This window comes from Hippoglossus hippoglossus, chromosome 20 (assembly GCF_009819705.1).
Source record: "Hippoglossus hippoglossus isolate fHipHip1 chromosome 20, fHipHip1.pri, whole genome shotgun sequence".
NCBI lineage: Eukaryota > Metazoa > Chordata > Actinopteri > Pleuronectiformes > Pleuronectidae > Hippoglossus > Hippoglossus hippoglossus.
Window position 1 is genome coordinate 1,755,611 of NC_047170.1, and position 20,236 is coordinate 1,775,846.

General features: G+C 40.1%; 1 protein-coding gene across 1 annotated transcript in view; it reads left to right on the forward strand.

The window, feature by feature from the left end:
* The window catches only part of reck (reversion-inducing-cysteine-rich protein with kazal motifs), a 69,478-nt gene that overhangs the window by 32,139 nt on the left and 17,103 nt on the right, over window positions 1-20,236 (forward strand). Inside the window, exons 9-16 of the mRNA XM_034572530.1 lie at window positions 739-1,003; window positions 1,106-1,279; window positions 4,279-4,491; window positions 5,561-5,697; window positions 6,959-7,102; window positions 7,197-7,385; window positions 13,346-13,468; window positions 14,762-14,933. Of these exons, the coding sequence (XP_034428421.1) occupies window positions 739-1,003; window positions 1,106-1,279; window positions 4,279-4,491; window positions 5,561-5,697; window positions 6,959-7,102; window positions 7,197-7,385; window positions 13,346-13,468; window positions 14,762-14,933 (1,417 nt within the window). The remainder of the gene's footprint in view (window positions 1-738; window positions 1,004-1,105; window positions 1,280-4,278; window positions 4,492-5,560; window positions 5,698-6,958; window positions 7,103-7,196; window positions 7,386-13,345; window positions 13,469-14,761; window positions 14,934-20,236) is intronic.

Here is a 20,236-nt window from a genome sequence, read left to right on the forward strand (position 1 = left end):
CAAAAACACTTTTGTTTGTGCAGCCAATTCCTAATGGACTTGAGGCTTCAGGCTGTAGTAAAACAATAGTCAGGTGCCCATGAACATCAAAACAGTTTATGTTTGCTGTTTACCATTCTTCCTGCTCATACTCAACATTAAAACATCCCCTGCCATCATGCTTCCATTGAAGGTAATTGGGAACAAAAAAGACAAAAGGCACTAAAACACTTGAACTTTGGAAGGTATCTTGGTTTAACTGGCCTCTGATTAACTTCAGATAAACTTGATTCTTTGTAGTGTTTCACAAAATCAGGATGTCAGGAATATAAATCCCAGTTCATGTGATATTATCAAAAGCCCTTAAACAGTGGAGTGATCTATTAATGCTCAATATTTCTTTCTTTTTGATATTATGTTCTCTCAATCCATCCCTAATTTTATCCATCTTTCATGCTTCACTTAACTTGGATAAGACAGTAGGACCTCAGCTTTTAGCATGAAGATGCTACTTCAGAAACCGCCAAATCAAAATAATTGTTATTTATAGGAAAAAAACGTTAATTTCTAATAAAAATGGCCAAACAAGTTAAAATAGTTTCCCTACCTCAGCAAAGGTAAGGCTGAGCCTGCATCCTTAAAGGCAAAGTGTGGAAAGAAGTATAGACACACTTGACAGATTGTTATATGAAGTAGCTACTGTATATTCCACCATGTTATAGTACATTTTCCAGCAGTCCATCCATCCTTCATATCCAGGTCTGTACTGCTGTGACCGGGCAGAGGCTACCCACTGCCAGGTCGCCTGCCGGAAAATCCTTCGCACAATGAGCACAGAGCATGAGATCATGGAGGGTTTGATCGAGCAGTGTGGCTCCCAGCCCCTCCCTCAGGAACCCATGTGGCAATGCTTTCTGGGCAGCGCTAACCCTCCTCCCCCACCTGAAGAAGAGACCCCCCATCCTGCCAAAATGGACTGTGCCAAACTGCACTGCTGCTCCAAGGCCAACACCTCACTCTGCAGGTACTGCTAAGCACAACGTCCAGTAGATATATGCCATATATTCTAAGACAGGGTGAAATTAGTTTGTTTTTCTGATTGTTTTTCTCTGCTCTGCTCTGACAGGGACATGTGTCAGGAGATCAGCACTAACTGGGGCAGCCAAACGTGGCAGGACTTCGACCAGCTCTGTGAATACAACCCAGTGGAGACAGAGCTCGTCAACTGCCTGGCCGATGTCCGAGAACCCTGCCAACTGGGCTGCAAGGACCTCGCCTACTGCACCAACTTCAACAACAGGTCAGACTACTGCCATTCACCACGGTTAAACCAGAGACCATAAGTAAAGATGGACGACTGGACTAACCCCCAAATGTGAAGCCAAAATGTCTTGATTGCCACCTGGTGGCTGCCTCCAGTAATAGTAATAAATCCCACTTCCTTCACAAATCCCATTTTCGGTAGTTGTTATAACACACGTCTACAAATTTTTTTGTTAAGTTTGGTTTTAATTTGTTTTTGAAACTGAATTATACGTCATAACAGACAGTTGAGAGTACTATTTCAATCACAGGTGTTAGTGGCATCTCTCGACTGCTGCTCTATCTCCCGGGTCCCTACGATGCAGATTCTGGCCTCGACATTTGCAAGCACTTATATGCAGGATATTTTCATTTAATTTCTTGATAGTGGAAGGAAGTGGAGATGCATCTGATTTCATTGTCCATATGGCCAGACGTCGTTCGTTTGTTATATATTAAAGCTGCATTTGAATTCAGTAAATGAAGAGCAGATTAACTCTATGTTTCAGTGCCGTCACTTTGTTCCAGCAGGGAGTAATAGTTGTATTGTATTATGTGTTTTTGTCAGTAAAAATAACTCAGCATTTATAACTCAACTGTCTCTGCTTTTATCCATGACTTTCCAAATGACAAGTGAGCTACTTTACTTTCCTGAATTTCAAATTACACTTCAGCTGAGCTCTACTCTTTAGATGACAGTTCAACAATTTCAACTGACATTTCAGCTTCTCTGCTCACATTCTGACTAACACCAACTGTGCCGCTTCACTTTACAGTTCAACTGGCATTTCAACTTCCAAATATCACTCATTTGCTTCTTTCACAGAATAACTCACATTCATTTACATGTAAAACTTCAGTATTAACCAACCTTTCAACTGCAGCTCTTACATGGTTATGGAATTCAGACTTGATACTGAAATTTCAAATGCTCTCAGCTCAACACACAATATTTACCATGCACAAAATACATATCTGTTTTCAGTTTTTCTTTAGTTTTTATATTTGTAATATTTTAACCATACTTGTGAACATCTGTGCAAATGCAACAGGACAAGGAGAAACAAAGAAACACTGCAAAAACAAAAGACAGATTTATATTGCACCCAGAGTGACTGTGGAGTTATCAGGACCACAGCATGTTTTACACTGTCTACAGATGGGGCCAAAGGCCAAATGGAACGGCTTCAAAGGCTTCGCCAGGAAGTCACAGTAATACACACACATCAAAACAAACTCAAATACACTTCACACATACACACAGCAGCCTGCTGATTACCTGGTGAGCGAGGCAACTGCAAATGCTCACAGAGTGTTCTAATGGTGGGATCTGAGGTGGATTTTTTCAGGAAAGGTTCAACGAGAGAAGACATTTTTAAGACAATATTCAGGCATAAAGAGAACACTTGAATGAGGTTTACACTTAAATATAAACAAATCAACTGCAAAGGTATTTGGACCGACAAACCCACTGTGTAAAAAGTACTGATATTTGTTTGTCATGGAGAGAAATACATGATGTAGACAATATCTCACCATACTGCACATGCAATGATAATGCTCTTTAAATATTTCAATGCTTTGTTCAAAGTGAATTTGAAGCTTTTTACATTTGTGTTGTTTTTCACAAAGAAGAGCATACGACAAATTGTGGTTTTGGATCATGATGGCATGGATCCCATGCTGTGGCATTGTGGGACTTGAGGTTCAGGCAAACAAACTGTGTCAAAGTTTCTCCGAGTTTCCTTTGATGGGCTCCAGAAGATCCTTGTATGGCTTCCTCCTCCCCTGAGGGGTTCAAACGCTCAATGTGTAGCCTTGAGCAGCATGGAATACAAACACTGGCCAGGAGGTGGTTTTTCAGGGTGAAGTGCATGTGGCTAAGACATGTTTGTGTATGTGTGTCTGTCTATTTCTGTGCGGGTGTAAGACAAAGAAAAGCTCTTGAACCTTAATATTAGACACAGATCTATCATGCCAGTCCTGATTAAGAGCTTTGTCTCCAAAATGGTTTGGTTGACACAAACCAACAAGTAACTCACTCACGTTCTCATTAATTAGATGTTTCATTTGTTTTTTTATTGAATTCACATTGAGCCCATCTGTCCCCAATGGGGATAATGAAACTTTGCAATGTTCTTTGACAGAGCATTGAAGGTATAGTCTCTCTACATCTCTGTGGCTGTAGCTGTGTCCCAATGGGCTGCCTCTATGAAAGGAGCTCATAAAGTGAAGAAAGCCTTCTATCATAGCCTCTTCCAGTCAGAATCTCACAGTGTCCTCACAACGGTAAAGAGTAGACTATATTCCTCTTTCCTGGTTTATCTTCCTTGAATGCAATTATCCATTACTCAACACAGGACATATCCTTAGGGAGCTAATCTGAATAAGAAGAATCAGCTGATAGCCCCCATTTAGTTGTTGTTTGAGAGGAAAACCACCATTTACCAATTTGGGGTTGAATAAAGTTAAGGATCCAGGGTCTGTCTGTCTGTCTGTCTCTCTCACACGCATACACACACACACAGACAAACAAACACACACAGAGAGAGAGTTGCAAGAAGATAAACAAAGCAGCCACTCATAAGGAGCAAATGGAATGATGGAACCACACCCAGAACTTCTGCCTGGAACCTTCTCCCTGTAAACCACCAATTAGCTGACTCACTTGAGACCAAACCCACTAATCAGACATGAAACACACTTCCTGGTGTAGTGGAAGAGGAAAACAACCCTCACATTATCCAGAGGGACTTGAGCTCCCTCTGCATGGCTACAAGGCTACAGCTGTCAGCATGCTTTGTTCTGACAAAAGCCAGTTGCAAGTGTTGAGATATTAAGCTCATGGTTTTTTTTCCTCAGCGCACACCTCTCTATAATCCCTATCTTGTTTTGTAAAATTGTGCCGAAGAGTTTTTTTTAACTTTTAAAGTGCAAACAAATGTTAATTTCACCTCAAGTTCTTGTAAACATAACTCTGTGTGTCTCTGTCCGCAGGCCCACGGAGCTGTTCCGCAGCTGTAACGTCCAGTCAGACCAGGGCGCCATGAACGACATCAAGCTGTGGTCCAATGGAACGATCAAGATGCCGTTCATGAACATCCCCGTGCTGGACATCAGGAAGTGTCTCCCGGACATGTGGAAGGCCGTAGCCTGTTCCCTGCAGATCAAACCCTGCCACAGCAAGTTCAGAGGGAGTGTCATATGCAAGTAGGTCTACTACCATTCAACATGCATTCTACACTCTACTTAAATGGATGTAGACAGTAAAGGGCTGTATTTATATGGAGCCTTTCTAGCCTCATCAACCACTCAACATGCTTTACACTGCAAGCCACATTCACCCATTCAAACACACATTCATACAGCACCACTGTGCTTTTATTTTTTGTATCACACATTCACACTCTGCACAACCGTCAGTGGCAAGTTTGGGTTCAGTGTCTTGCCCAAGGACACTGATCGGGGCTCTAACCAGTTACCAGCTGGTTAATCAGCCAGCCGCTCATTATTGTTCATATAACAAAAACTCTCAAGTGGCCATGGCCTTCATTTACCTAAGTGGCAGAGAGAACTAGACCTATGGCTTGTATTAGGAACAGTCTTTTATTTCTATGTCAAAACAAGAGCCTCTTACTGGCAGCAGCAACAATAATAATAATAATAAATTCTAAGTAATTATTGCAATAGTGAATAGGGCTGCTCACATTATGAAATGTGAGCAGCCCTATTCAGTGCAGTGGCTCTGGTGATATAACTCCTATTACTTGTCCTCTTTGTCTCAACTGTGCTTTATTTTTGTCTTTAATTTCTCATGTTTACTAAGTTACAGGTTCAATACAGCCTTTGCTCTGTCAGTATTTTCTTCATCACATCACTGCACAGTATAAAGTCACGTAAACAACAGATGAGAGCATGAATTTATCTGTCTTTCATTTACCCTACTTTCAGGTCCTGCTCTGTCGTGCCTGGAGTGTGTGCATATGTGTGTGTGGGTGTGAGTTCGCTTCAGCCCTTAGGCTACGGCGTATATATGTCTTGTTCAGTCATTTGTCAGACACAGCCTTCCTCTCAGGTTTTAATCATCCACTTGTCTTGAATGACATTACACCATCACACATCCAGCCACGGGGCGCGTGTGTTGGGAGAGCCTCTTTCTTTTGCACCCAGTCTACCTTACAAACCCTAACTTATCATAAAAGGACACGTTATGTTAATCAGTGTTATACTGTACATTCAGGTTCACTCTGTTCTTATGTTAACGTTGATCTGTCCTCAGGTCAGACTGTGTGGACATCCTGACCCAGTGTGGGGACAGGAAACGTTTCCATGAAGGACAAACACCAGAGAGGATCTGTGAACTGCTGTCACCCATTGACGACCCTGAACGCTGCATCCCGCTCCACAGATACCTCAGTGAGTCACCACAGTGCAGGACATGTTTTTCAGACCTGACATGTCTGTGAGTCTCACAGTGTAAAGCAGCAGTATTTCTTTCCCTGTAGAAGGACTCAGTTATAGATGGAAATACCATGCAAGGGTGTTACTAGGAAAAAACTAGGCATTAAAACATTTCTATTAGCGCTTCTTTATCCATACTGCTCTTAGTCCTTGGCTCATGCTCATTCAGCCTGATCTGTAAGTAAATTGATATGCGGCCACTAGAGGGCAGTGGAACACAGAAGCTGAGAAGCTGACAGACACAACACTTCATCTTAAAAAGACAAATTGTTGAATGTTGAATTTACAAAAAAATAACAATTTGTACATTCAACAGACACATGATAAAACATTATCATATCCTTTTAATTGTGACTCTGGCCACCTGACAAGGATCGGTTCGCCGCTTTTGATTGACACATCATGTGATGGTTCATATAAAAAGCTTATCGTGAAATATCTGAACATCTAAAGGATTGCATTTACAATTTGATTCTGACATTCACGGTCTCCTCAGGTTGAATTGTGACACCTGCAAAACAATAATAATAAATTCCATCTGCCTCAACATCAGCATGTTAACAAGCACACAATCAAAAGGAGAACATTCTGATTTAAGCAGTATGTTCACAATCTTAATTCAGCATGTTAGCATGCTGACATTCAGAAATAAACACATAAGTTAGCTCAAAGCACCACTGTAACCACACAGGGCTGCCAGTACAGCTATAGTCTATATCCTCTATACAACTCTCAGTGTTGGAGATGTCAAGTTATTTCAAGGAAACAATCTAAACGGTCAAATACAGTCTCAAGTCACTGGTGTTTACATCAAAGTTGAGTAGCAAATATTTTTGTATTTGGTAGATCAAGTGTCAAGTCATCAGACTCATGACTCAACTCTGATGTGAGTCCACACCTCTGCTAAAGAGCTCAGGGGCCAATTAGTTAGTTTTATCTTGTTATATTGAATAACAATAGAAACTGTTGCATTCTACATTACATTACGTTTCTGCTAATTGGGCTGTTAATTTCAATTCAATAGAATGTATTTGTAGAGTCTACAATTACCCTTATATCTAATTCACATTCATTGTTATGAGGCGCTCAAGGCACTTTGCATATTAAGGTTGATTAATAAAAAACCAAAAAAATTCAAAGACAGAAGATACTGTCCAATCGTGTTTAATCCCATTTTCCCTTTCCGAACCCCTACCAACCCAAACACTTTCTCCAGCCCCCAGTTCCCTTGGCAACAGCATTGTTGAGGAGGTTGTCCATCCATGCAACCCCAACCCCTGCCCCAGCAACCACTTGTGCCAGGTCAACAGGAAGGGTTGCCTTGATGAACTCAACTGCCAGCCATACCTCTGTGTACCAGGTAGGACCAACCATTGCTACAGATCAGCAACTTAACTGCGTAAAACTGTGACATTGAAGTAATTTTGTGTGTGTGTGTGTGTGTGTGTCCTCAGGCTGTAAACTGGGTGAAGCCTCTGAGTTTCTTGTGCAGCTGGATTCTCGTATCCAGGTGCCGACTCGCGCTGGTCCTGCTGGGTGCTACGAAGTGTGCAGCTGCGGTCCCAGTGGGCGTCTGGAGAACTGTGTGGAGACGCCCTGTGTGGACATCAACAAGCCCTGCATCGTAGGAGGACAGAGGAAGAGTAAGACTTCCTTCATGTCCCTCTTTGTCCTAAATGATTCCACAGATTCTCTAGAAGTCAAGAGTCTTTAAAAAGTTTCAGTTTGAAATGTGTATTGATACTGTGGTGAGATACAAAAGTTCAAATTTTAAGAACTTCTCTTATGAACTTTTATGAACTAAATCATTGAGATAGTTTCGATGAAGGAAAGGCCACTGTTGGTGAACTGACATCCCTCAAGGACTCTTATTTTATTATAAGAGTCATGAAATAATTTGATATAAGTCATTAGACTCATCACTTCCTGTTGAGAGGGGAATGAAATTTGGACAAGTATAATTAATCTTCAGCATCGTAATTCGAGCAGTGGGGCACTCCTCTCATCACGGCAGGTAGTTTCAGAAGAGGACAGGAGATTGAAGTGGATGGTTAATTGTACAAGAAGTGTAACTTTGATACCAGAGACCCTGTCATGTCAGCCATCTGTGCTGGGTGGCCTGGCCGTCAGCTGGGAGGTGTGGGGACCTCCCAGTTTCTGGACAGCTTTTAGAATGTGCCTTATTTTCTTTGTTCCCCACCCTGTGTGCTCTCTGCTGGTGCTTTCCAAACTAAATCATTATTTAATTCATACACTTTATCAACTATTTTTCCTTTCAAATGGCTTTTGTTTGCACAAATGACCCACACATTCTGTAGGTTTATGATTTTACCTCCACTTTTTTAGGTTCATGCAGCTCTATACCAAGCTTGAGCATCAGCTGCTGTTGCTAGGGCAACACAGGAGCCAATCAGAGGCATCAATTGGAGCTTGTGGAAAATTCACACTTTGATGTTTGCAGCTGGGAACAAAGGATGAATGCTAAATTCATCCAAAATTCAAGTATCGAAAACTGAATTCCTTTAGCTGCTATATTGCACATCACAGAATTTTAAATCAATACTATGAAACTTTTACTGAGAAACTCTTCCCTCTGCAGCCAAATGTTTTGATGAATCCTGTTGGGCTCAGTGTCAAAGCGATAACGTGGTTTCCATTTTGAGAAAAAACTAAACCGATCAATCTTTTGACTAGAGCACTGACTGTGCAGTCCCACCAATCTAACCAAAACACAGAAGAATGGTGGATATTACCCATGACCCCCTGCTTCCTGAACCAGAAAAGGTGTCGCTGTAACAATTATGTAAAACTCTGTTTGGATTTTTTCATATTTAAAGTGTTTCCTGGCTGAAAGTCAAAAATCCATGCTGTTTTTTCATCACTTCTACATCTTTTGAACTGATTGTTCAGCGTTCTTGAACTTGAGATTGTACCCACTCACCAAAGTTACACAATGCAAGAGGGTGAGGAGTGGGAATGAAAGCTGCACAATTCTCCCTACTCCAAGTCAGTGTACCAGCGAGCAAATTTTAAAGCTGCTTTTTAAGGTAAAATAATTACAAGTGTTGCTTCAAACTCAGTGATTCGATGATTCCATAATGGTGCAATCCGGTATAATAAATCACCACTGCAAAACTAGTTGCCATTCATACAAATGTATTGATGGATGGCTGTTGCAACCCAAACCAGGTTTCTTTAATCTGCTTAATTATAGCTCACATCTTTGGTTCAGTTCGCCCAATACTGTATTTGGTTGTTAATATGTCTAAATGTCATGGCTTGTGTTAAATGTTACTTTCTGAACCACGCAGCTAAGCAATCTACCCATCCACAGTGCCAGACATAGCATAGCATTATAAACAAATACGGAATTTAAACTCTATATCGTAGTCTGCAGGTATCTGTAATCCAGTCTCAATCTGAGACCTGGCTAGCCTCAAAGAAACAGTATTGTCAGAAGCCAGGAGTCTTATCAGTCTCCTCTTCCAAACTAATGACATGAGACACCACAGAAATTCATTTACAGATGATTCTGGTGGAGATGAAGGAGTTGTGGTTCTTTCCAAATGAGGCACTGAAGATCAAAATGTCCTCTAAGGTGGTGACTGAGGTGGAATGGTATTATCTGTGCCACAGACCGTGTCAGTGACGTCTGTCAGCTGCACCTGGATCAGAGGAGAGATCTCTCTAAGGATTTCACAGACTTTAAATCTATGCAGTCCCATTTTTGTGAAACAGAAAAATAACTTCTTAGAGGCAGCTGCACAGATGAGACCACTGATCACTTAGCGTTCATATATTACCCAATTCAACTCGATCCATGTTTGTACATTTAATTTAATTATTTAAGAGTTGGTTTGCATAACTTTTCAGGATTATACTCCATATTATTATAATTTTAGTTGGAAGTTGAAAAGGTAGAGAGCCTCATTTGAGCAGATTGCACATGTTTATCACACTTAAGCTCTCCTGTAAAACGTGTTTGAGGCAGAATGAAGCAGGTTTACAGACTGTTGAGTAAAATCCTCCCCCCTGTTAGAAACAGTAGGGATTAGAACAACATATCGACAAACTTTGGTCACAGAAAAACCTTTAACATATTATGATGGGGAGGATCAACTGTTCAGTCACATATTTTCGATAAAAAACAACCCTGAAATGTATTGTGGACAGTCATGAGACATTTGTTGAAATTGATCAAATTATAAATGTTTTGGATAAACCCCAGGTGTATCATCTTGTTTTCAAGGGGCTCCCATGCCCTTACAAATGGGAAACAGAACAGCACAAGGATAGAAACAGAACCCAACATGCAGTTACAGAACATACAACAAAGAAGAGAACAAAGTAAGGAGAGGAAGAACAGTTGCAAACTAAAACTAGACACAATCAAAATCTATGAATAAATAAAGATTAAAGGAAGGGAAAGAAATCATGTAGATCCTGGAACAGTGACATTACTGAAAATATGAGCAATTTGTTGTATGATAACAAAGATGATATTTTGAATAAGCTAAATGATGACAGAGAACAGAACAAATTCCAATTAATTATCTGGAATACAATGTATCCATTTGTTGTCCAGTTATTGATCAAGCTTGCTAGCATACTTCACTGTCAGACACCAAGGACAAAACTTGGTAAACTAAAACCTGGAAGATGTATTTTAAGGGGTTATCATGGTATTCACACAGCATAGTTATCCAGATAACTTTTTTGCGGGGAGCGCAGAGCTCATACAGCATTCATGTTATATGGAATGGGTGTTATAGATTGGAAAGATTCTTATTCATTATCCGACAACAGTTTTTTTTTTTTTTACAGAGTTGTTCCTGTGCGGGTTTAAATATGCATCGACAAAACACGAGTCATCCATATTTATGTGGCTATTTGGCTCTTCTGTATTGTTCAGATTCCAGTCAGAGCTTTTAGAAAAATGTGACTTTCCTTCTCATAATTGCGTTTGACGCCAAGGCTTTTTTCACAGACCAATTAACATCATAAATAAGTGACAACAGAAGGTGCAAGGACTCAAAATGCTGCAGAAGGAGTTCAACAGCAATCTGTATCAGAGGCATTCCTGTGTGAAAAGATATCTCTTTGTGTATATATAACATTTTTGCTTTCACAGGGTAAAGGAACAGACAGTTCTTGCTGCTCTCTGCGTGTGAGCTTGTTCCAACTCGATTATTAGTGCTTTCTGCCACCGTTTTCATTATCACAGCAAAATGATAAGGATGGTCCTTCTAAAGGTGGAATATGTTTAATTGTCTTTATTGCTTATAGATTATTTACATGATATAACATTTTCCAGCAATATTCAAAGGTAGATACATTTTAAGTTCAATTCGGTCACCTGTCGAAGGTGCATATCCAGATGATAAAAACCTTGTGAGAGAAGCTGACTATGATAGTGACGACGATGTCAACTCCTCTGATCCCATGCCACTATATCGTTTGTTATTGTTTGAATTGTGCTGGCTCATTGTGGGAACTGTTGTGTTTCCCCATAATTTTTATGGTGTCAACCTTTATATGTAGATAATTCATGTTATGATTTGACGCTATACAAATACATTTTAATTGAAATTTTATTGAAATTGAGAGACCCCTACTGGCAGAAAATTACATGGTCCAAGTGAGAGCCTCCGGATTATCTGCGGACCTTTCTCTGCCGGGCCCCCCAGTGTAAAGTCAGCATGAAAGTCAGGAGAATCCAGTGTGAGAACACAGCAGGACTTCTCCCCCTGGATTCACCGCGAGAGAGTGGGGGGGTTGATGATGCTTCTAACACACGACAGACGCAAAAATGAAAAGAAAACAAATATCTCCCGATGAAAAAGCGGTGCCACACACAAAGAGAAGACACAATGGCGAAGATGTCTGGAGAGTCTGTGGCGATAAGAGCAGATGCCGGTGTCCTAGTGTCGTAAAGAAAATCCTGTGATCTCTGCAGCGGAGTTAATACGTTACTCACTTCCTCTGTCTAATACACCAGGCTGCACCAACTCTTGCCTGAATAATGCGGATTGGTTGCTGTTGTGAACACGTCTGTGCAGAGAAGCTCCTGCTGCGTTGTGCATGTGTGAAAGGCAAAGCTCTGGATTTTATGTGGAATGGAGGAGCAGGTGAAACCATCAACCCTCAGTTGAGGGAATTATCTGCTCGACCTCCTGAGCCACAGGCAAGGCAAATAGAAATAAGGATAAACCATAAAATCCATATGATAAAATAAATAGGACTAGGCATTTCCAAGAGCATTCACAAAAAGAAAAAAAAGAAAGAGATTTAAAAGAAGCTTGAGTCTAAGTTCAGTAGAGTTCCATAATGTTGGGGCTTTAATAGCATATAGAAAATCCCACCCTTAGTCACAAACTGTGACCTGAGATTAACCAGCAGGGTACAATTTGAGAGGTATTTAAAAGTAAGACATTTCTAAAATCGATAAGAAATCTAAGAAAAAGCCAGTGTAGGGAGGCAAATGCACAAGTGTCGTGGTCCGGCCTCTTTGCAGAGCAGCATGCAGCGTTTTCCTTCAGCTGGAGAAGCCCTGGCTGACAGCTATTAAAATAATCAACGGGAGAATAGATGTATGTAGAAGCATGTGCAGCTTTTTGTAAAGCAGCAGTTAATGAATGGTCACGTCTCAGATCCAAATGGATGGTGCTGTGCATGCAAACTGACCCACCTCTCCGCATGGTTCATTTTTCTGTTATAACCACTGTGTGTCATTTTAAAGGCCTTTAAATGGGGATGTTTAAAATGGTTAGTGGAGAGGTCTAGTGCAGCCTGTATGTAGCCTTAAAGGGAAAACGCCAGGGCAGAATTCAACCCTTAGTTCAACCCTGAGTTGAGGGAAACAGTTTTCTTTTTCAATTTGAATCAGTTCTCTTCTCACTTACTTAAGTTTGATGTGCTTCACCAGCTGAATTATATAATGTCCATGAATAAGAAAACAAGTTTGAGCACTCCTTTATTGATAATTATTCATAAAGAACATTCCAAGTGTGAAGTGCAGACAGCATGAGAGAACACAGCCCTTATTCACATTCCATGAGCCGAAAGCATTTATTAGTTTCTCTCTTCAATGGCAGCAGGATGTTTATATTAAAACAGAATGTCAGGTTTCATTTGAGGCAAGCAAACTCAAACTGTACACTGTGGAGCAAAGTAAATGAGAAATAGTTTTTTTTTTAAAGTTAACTTTATCTGCTTGTATATGAGCAATGTCTGGAGCGTGGCTATTTCTCTGGCTGCATGTATCCCCGAGGCCTATCACGAGTTTTAAGATCTGTAAAGATAAGATATATGAATTTTTAATGAATTGAAGAACAGCCAGCAGGATATTAATGGTAGTGATAAATCACTGCTTTCCTGTAGGAATGTGTAGATTAATGATTATTGACACCAATAACAAGCAATAAGTCAAAAACACACTCCATCACTCAGTATGAGATGAATCACTCCTCTCTACACTGTCAAAGTCCATCACTCATCTGCAGCTGCTCACCATGAATGATGCTGCTCTTTTTCTTTTGTCACATCTTGATATTTTATGAATGTAAATCATGGCGTCTTGTTGTCCTGTTTGTGTCACCACCAGGCCATGGGACATCTTTCAGGATTGACTGTCACACTTGTTCCTGCTTTGCTGGAAACACCATCTGCTCCAGCAGGGAATGTCTCCGCCTCGGCAACTCAGACGAGGACCGACGACACTTTACTGGTTCGTCCGTGTAATGGTTTAAATATATGTTGTGGTCACTTCAGTTCATTATTCCACCAGTTGAAGGATCTAGAAAATGGAAAGTTCCTTAATATAATCATTGTCTTTGTTGCGCACAGTTACCATGGTTACAGGTGTCTTTTGTGAGGTTAGTGGGAAAGGCAACAGTTTTCTTGTTCATGCACACAGTAGTAAATCGCGGGCTGTGATTCGTCCGCTGTGCCCCAGGAGTCATCCACTCACCAGAAGGTCGTCATTCGGTCAGTTCCTCCAGTCTGTGTTCCTGTGCCAACAGTGTATGAATGTAGGGTGAAAAGGCATTGGAAGACTGGAAAAGCGGCATAGAAATAAAGTATATTTACAATTTTTAAATCCAGTGAACATTTCCAAACTCAGTTCAAACAGAACTGCTCTCTCTCCCTGCTCACTGCGCAGTACTGCACTTTCAGCTGCTGTTCTCTACCTGCTCTCTTCATTGCTGAGCAGCGTCTCATTCAGAAGCTGGATTGACTGACATGCTGTTTTCTGTTTGCGTTTAGCTTGAGTCAAAAACCTTTCATGTCAGATAGCATAGCAAACAACCATCCAGAGGAAGATTTAGAACATCTGCCAACATTCATCCTGGAATTTAGTAAATCTTTCCAAATTTATGACACAAAAGATGCTGATTGACAGTAAGGGTTAGGGTTAGGGTTTGCCTGAAAGTAACATTATATCCACAGAACGTTTTAATGTTATGTTGGCATATGTTGTCATAAATGTCAGCCTGCTTGTTAATTCAAATTTTCAGTGGATCATCAATATATTTTGTCCATTAATGTGTCTCTTCTAAGAAGGGTCATCAAATCAAATGATAATACTGATAAAAACAGAAATGTACTGAATGCAGAGGCTACGTAATGACAAACTACTCACTCAACTTCTGAACTAATACTTTACTTTATTCATCTGTACATGAATTGTCTTTCAACAGCTTAGTGCAGATCAATGAACAAGGCTTTGAATTAAACATTAATTACATGTATGATCTTTATTTGAAGTCAATCTCTCTTTTACACTATTGTTAAGCTTTTATTCATTGATTGATTGGTTTTGTCGTAGTTGTTTTTAAAATGGTTAAGTTTTTTTGTCTTATTTCTGTCATTTACAGAAAAACCTATACAGGTTCCTCTGTGGAAACTATGGGCTCACATGATTACAATGTGTCCCAGTCATCCTATCATTTCATCATAGGTGAAGGAATTAATTGTTTCCTCCTTCATAATAATTGTTATCTCCCCCTCTCTCCCCCAGGTCTCCCCTGTAGTTGTCCGGACCGCTTCATCCCAGTGTGTGCCTCTAACGGGCGGACCTACCCCTCTGCCTGTGTGGCTCGCTGTATGGGATTCAAGGACCATCAGTTTGTCTTTGGCCAGTGCCACCTGAGCAACCCCTGTGCCGACAAACCATGCCAGAGAAATCAGAGGTGGGTTCGGCTGCTCATTTCCCCCTCCTTTTCTTTTCTCTCTTTCCCCCTCCATCTCTTTTTCTGCAACTTTTTCTTGACAGTATGTTGCTGTTTCCAGTGGCTGTGGCTACAAAACCATTGTTTTTAACCATTTCATTCCTAAATCATCCTCACCCCTGGACTCCACCCATTAGTGCTGACCCCTCACCAGTGATCTTAGTATTGTTTTGTAGGATATTCCACCTTGACAGGAAACATCAATGACTTCTGCATTTTTTATTTACAACATGCATTGTTAGTGGTATTCACAAACCAATGGCATTTTAATGTTTCTTTTAATTCTCTGTTTAGCTCAACTTCAAAAAAAACGTTAGGAACCCAGGCCTTTATTTGTAACATTGCCTTTTAAACAAAGGTTTATAGTCACACTCAGAAACAATAGTGAAATGCAATGGGTCATGCGCAGAAGCCTGTGCTCAAGAATAAAAACTCAAGGTAAAAATTATAGAAATTATATACAAATCTAAAATAAAGACAAGACGTATATCTTATCATTTTAGATATCTCCTTGTATTTGATATTCTCCTGTTGTTATCTCGGTAAATTCAATACAATGCACAGACATGTCATAATCTCAACTCTACTTCTCCCACTTTCTCTTCTCTAACAGAAACACTGTTTTCAATCACTAATTTAAAGTGAACTCCTTGAAACTGAAAGGTCTTTCAACAGCTCAAAGAGCATAATCCATTAGCTACTGGAGAGAGAGTTTGGTGTCGTTTCGTGGATAAGTGGAATATTGGGCAATGTTTTGCAGGCATTTGTAACATGTATGTTTGCATGTGCGTCCTGTGCATGGGCACAAGATTAAACACACACAAACAATAAAACATTGTTCTAAAGCAGTGGTGTCCAACTCAATCACAGTGAGGGCCAAGATTAAAAACTGGGACTACGTCGAGGGCCAAACAGGGTCAACATTTATTAAACAGGATAGACAGGATATTGGATATAGTGCAAAAAGAAAACATATTTAGGTAGGCTACATTCTTCTTTGCCAAACATCTGGCTCTGGCACATGTACATAAAAATGCTGCTCACACAGGTATGCAGTGTTGTGCCAGTTCACACTAAAAATGAAGTAGTTCACGTTGATTTGTTCAGTTTTTTATTGGGATGATTTCGGTGACAAACGTACGGTCATGTGTGTAGTTATGAATCGATGGTGTCGGCTCATGTCTGCGTGTCGCTCCGCTCATTTTAACACTGAGTCCTGACTGTGAGCATCAAATCTCGTGTTGTACTGAGCACAAAATGTTGACGAGTCATTTTTCATGATGTTTGAATGCAGCCTCATAAACTCTGGAGCGAATCAAACAAACGCTAAGTTACTTCATGTACCGAGGGGGTGGAGCCCCGGGGAGAAACATCTTCTCTCGCTCCTGGTATTTCACATAGTGGCCTGATACGATGATGATTTAAAAAATGAACGTCGTTCACGTTCATCATATGAAAACTGATTCGTTCAGTTCTTCGTTCACAATGCAGCCAGTTAAGATAGACATAGGATATTTTATCGCGGTCCGGATATAATTGTACCACGGGCCAGAAGTGGCCTGCGGGCCTGGAGTTTGACATGTCTGCTCTATAGCACTATTAGTGTCAGAAACAGTACAGGACACCTTTAATGTAGAAAATCTGCACAACGTGTTGCACATTTTTGACAGCAGTGTAACACCAATCAGAAATGTTGCCAATTGTCAAAAGTGATTAGTATTGGAATCAGTCAGTAAAGTATTACATGCTCCTGTTGTTCTGATGCCGGTACGTGAAGGTAATTCCTGCCCTTTATTAATGACCTTCCTGTCTGTGTTCATGTCAGCTGCATTCTGCTTTTGCACATAAAAATTACACTGGATACAGGCTAGTGCCAGGTTCACAAGTATAGGGTAATTCCCCACATGCTGAACGCACCATAATGTTATTAATTATGCAGTTTTGCTACAGTACAGATGTGTTTTTCTCAGCTCTCTTTGCCTTTTCTATCCTTTTTGCTGTCATCTTACATTTTCTCATTTCACCGGTTACATTTGCACTTATGAAAACATCTACAGTGGAACTGCAGAACCGAATGAAAGCTCACATTCGGGACAGAACCCTTGCATAAACGTAGCTGCTTTCCTTGCTTAGCATTCAAAGCTTTTCTGAACTGCAAAAGAAAATGACATTAAAATGCCAATGTGTTTGTCCAAACGATGAGCTGCTGGTGAGAAGATAACGCAGGTTGAGAGGAGGATTGTGGCACTTAATTAAATATTTGAGTGAGCAATTTATTCACTCTGTTGTAGCTAATGTATCAGATGCAGAGTCATCAAAAGCTAACGGCCATAAATATATATAAATGTATATGTATATATAAGTGTGTGTGTGTGTGTATATACACTACCGTTCAAAAGTTTGGGGTCACCCAGACAATTTCGTGTTTCCCATGAAAACTCACACTTTTATTTATCAAATGAGTTGCAAAATGAATAGAAAATATAGTCAAGACATTGACAAGGTTAGAAATAATGATTTTTATTTGAAATATGAATTTTGTTCTTCAAACTTTGCTTTCGTCAAAGAATGCTCCATTTGCAGCAATTACAGCATTGCAGACCTTTGGCATTCTAGCTGTTCATTTGTTGAGGTAATCTGTAGAAATGTCACCCCACGCTTCCTGAATGATAGCCTTCCTTATTTAAAATCCCTTTTACCTTGTACAAATCTCCCACTTTACCAGCACCAAAGCAGCCCCAGACCATCACATTACCTCCACCATGCTTGACAGATGGCATCAGGCACTCTTCCAGCATCTTTCCACCTGTTCTGCGTCTCACAAATGTTCTTCTGTGTGATCCAAACACCTCAAACTTTGATTCGTCTGTCCATAACACTTTTTTCCAATCTTCCTCTGTCCAATGTCTGTGTTCTTTTGCCCATATCAATCTTTTCTTTTTATTGGCCAGTCTCAGATATGGCTTTTTCTTTGCCACTCTGCCTAGAAGGCCAGCATCCCGGAGTCGCCTCTTCACTGTAGACGTTGACACTGGCGTTTTGCGGGTACCATTTAAAGAAGCTGCCAGTTGAGGACCTGTGAGGCGTCTATTTCTCAAACTAGAGACTCTAATATACTTGTCTTCTTGCTGAGTTGTGCACCGGGGCCTCCCACTTCTCTTTCTACTCTGGTTAGAGCCCGTTTGTGCTGTTCTCTGAAGGGAGTAGTACACACCGTTGTAGGAAATTTTCAGTTTCTTCGCAATTTCTCGCATGGAATAGCCTTCATTTCTAAGAACAAGAACAGACTGGCGAGTTTCACATGAAAGTTCTCTTTTTCTGGCCATTTTGAGAATATAATCGAACCCACAAATGTGATGCTCCAGATACTCAACTAGCTCAAAGGAAGGCCAGTTTTATAGCTTCTCTCACCAGCAAAACAGTTTTCAGCTGTGCTAACATAATTGCACAAGGGTTTTCTAATCATCCATTAGTCTTCTAAGGCGATTAGCAAACACAATGTACCATTAGAACACTGGAGTGATAGTTGCTGGAAATGGGCCTCGATACACATATGTAGATATTTCATTAAAAACCTAAAATCTAGACGTTTCCACCTAGAATAGTCATTTACCACATTAACAATGTATAGAGTGTATTTCTGATTAATTTCATGTTATCTTCATTGAAAAAAACAGTGCTTTTCTTTGAAAAATAAGGAAATTTCTAAGTGACCCCAAACTTTTGAACGGTAGTGTATGTATATATATATATATATATACACACAGAATTACATTAAATGTAGACTATCCCATCACGGACTTTGCTGACATGCTTCCCAGGATGTATCCTAATGCCACAAACCCAGAGATGCTAATCACACCACTAGAATTAAGGCTGACCAAAACCCACGATAGCCCGACAATCACTGCTAGACTGAGGGCCAGAAGAAATATTGCTAGCTGCACATCTTATAAACCAGAGGCTATTCTGACTGGAGAATGTATAATACGATTCAACACATAATAAAGGGCATGCCTTAGACCTAGATATTTTCTACGCTTTAGACATTTCCGAGATTCGGGAGAGTGATTGTGGTCTTTTCTGCTCATTACTATGTTTTCCTCTAAATGATCGTCTCTGACACCAGCAGAATTCAAACAGAGGTAATCAGAAAGGGCTTTTTCAACCAGAACACCTGTGCAGTATTCATTCGTAACACCCACACCGGCTCTGCCTTCAGCTTTTTGTCAAGGATCTTGTAGAAAGTTTCAGTTTTAAAGTTGTGAATGTTGTTGGTGCCATTTCCCCCAAAAAAGCACCATGGATGAATTCCACATTGCTGAGAAAAGAGAGTGTAGGCAGTGCACAACTAAACTCCAGGTTCATTATAACAACTGTGAAGAGAAACTTTGCATCTCTAACTTGGAACTGAAAAGGTCAAGGCACTCCTATACTTCCATTTGTCATTGACATACAAATTATACAATTTGCACTACTTGTAAATATGATTTTTTTGGCGGGGAATATTTGTAAATAGGGTTATTCTATATGTAGTTATTTGCTGATGCTGCCATTATCTTTTTTATACTATATTTCTATATATTGTTATTTACATTCATATACATATAGATATCTTGGACAGAGAAGCATCTTTTAATTTCATATTACCTCAGTATGATGATGATGATATAGATCCTTGAATCATGAATCTGTGATTTTAAATGTTGAAATCCCTCAGAGTCGGGCTCAGTGGAGATAATCCCATGGCATCTTCCCTCCTCTACTGTTAACCAAGTCATTCTAAGGAAAAGATTTACAGTCTGCTCCTCCATCTCAGACAAAATGGCTGTCGCATGTGCCTTCACACAAGTCAACTACTTTTAGTTTTTAAGCTCCACACCTCCTTCCGGAATCGCTGTGGTCTGACAGCTCATATAAGGAAAGGCCCAGCTAGCCACTTCAGGCAATGATGCAACACTTCTTGCCTTCTTCTTACGGCCTGACCCAATGGATTTGAACCTAAAGCAGCCCATGGAGTAAATTGTGAATATGGCCCAAGTAGCACAAAACACGTTTTTGTTAATAATGTATTTTCTTATGTGCTTGCTTTTACCTTTTGTTTCCATTTTTATTGTCTTTTAAATGCAATTTTAGTCATTTATCTCAATGTCTTATTGTTAATTAATAGTTTTCTCCTAATGGCACTATATGGATAGGATATGATGCCATATGTAATCAAATTAAAAATATCGGTCATTAGTGTACTCATTTAACTACATTTT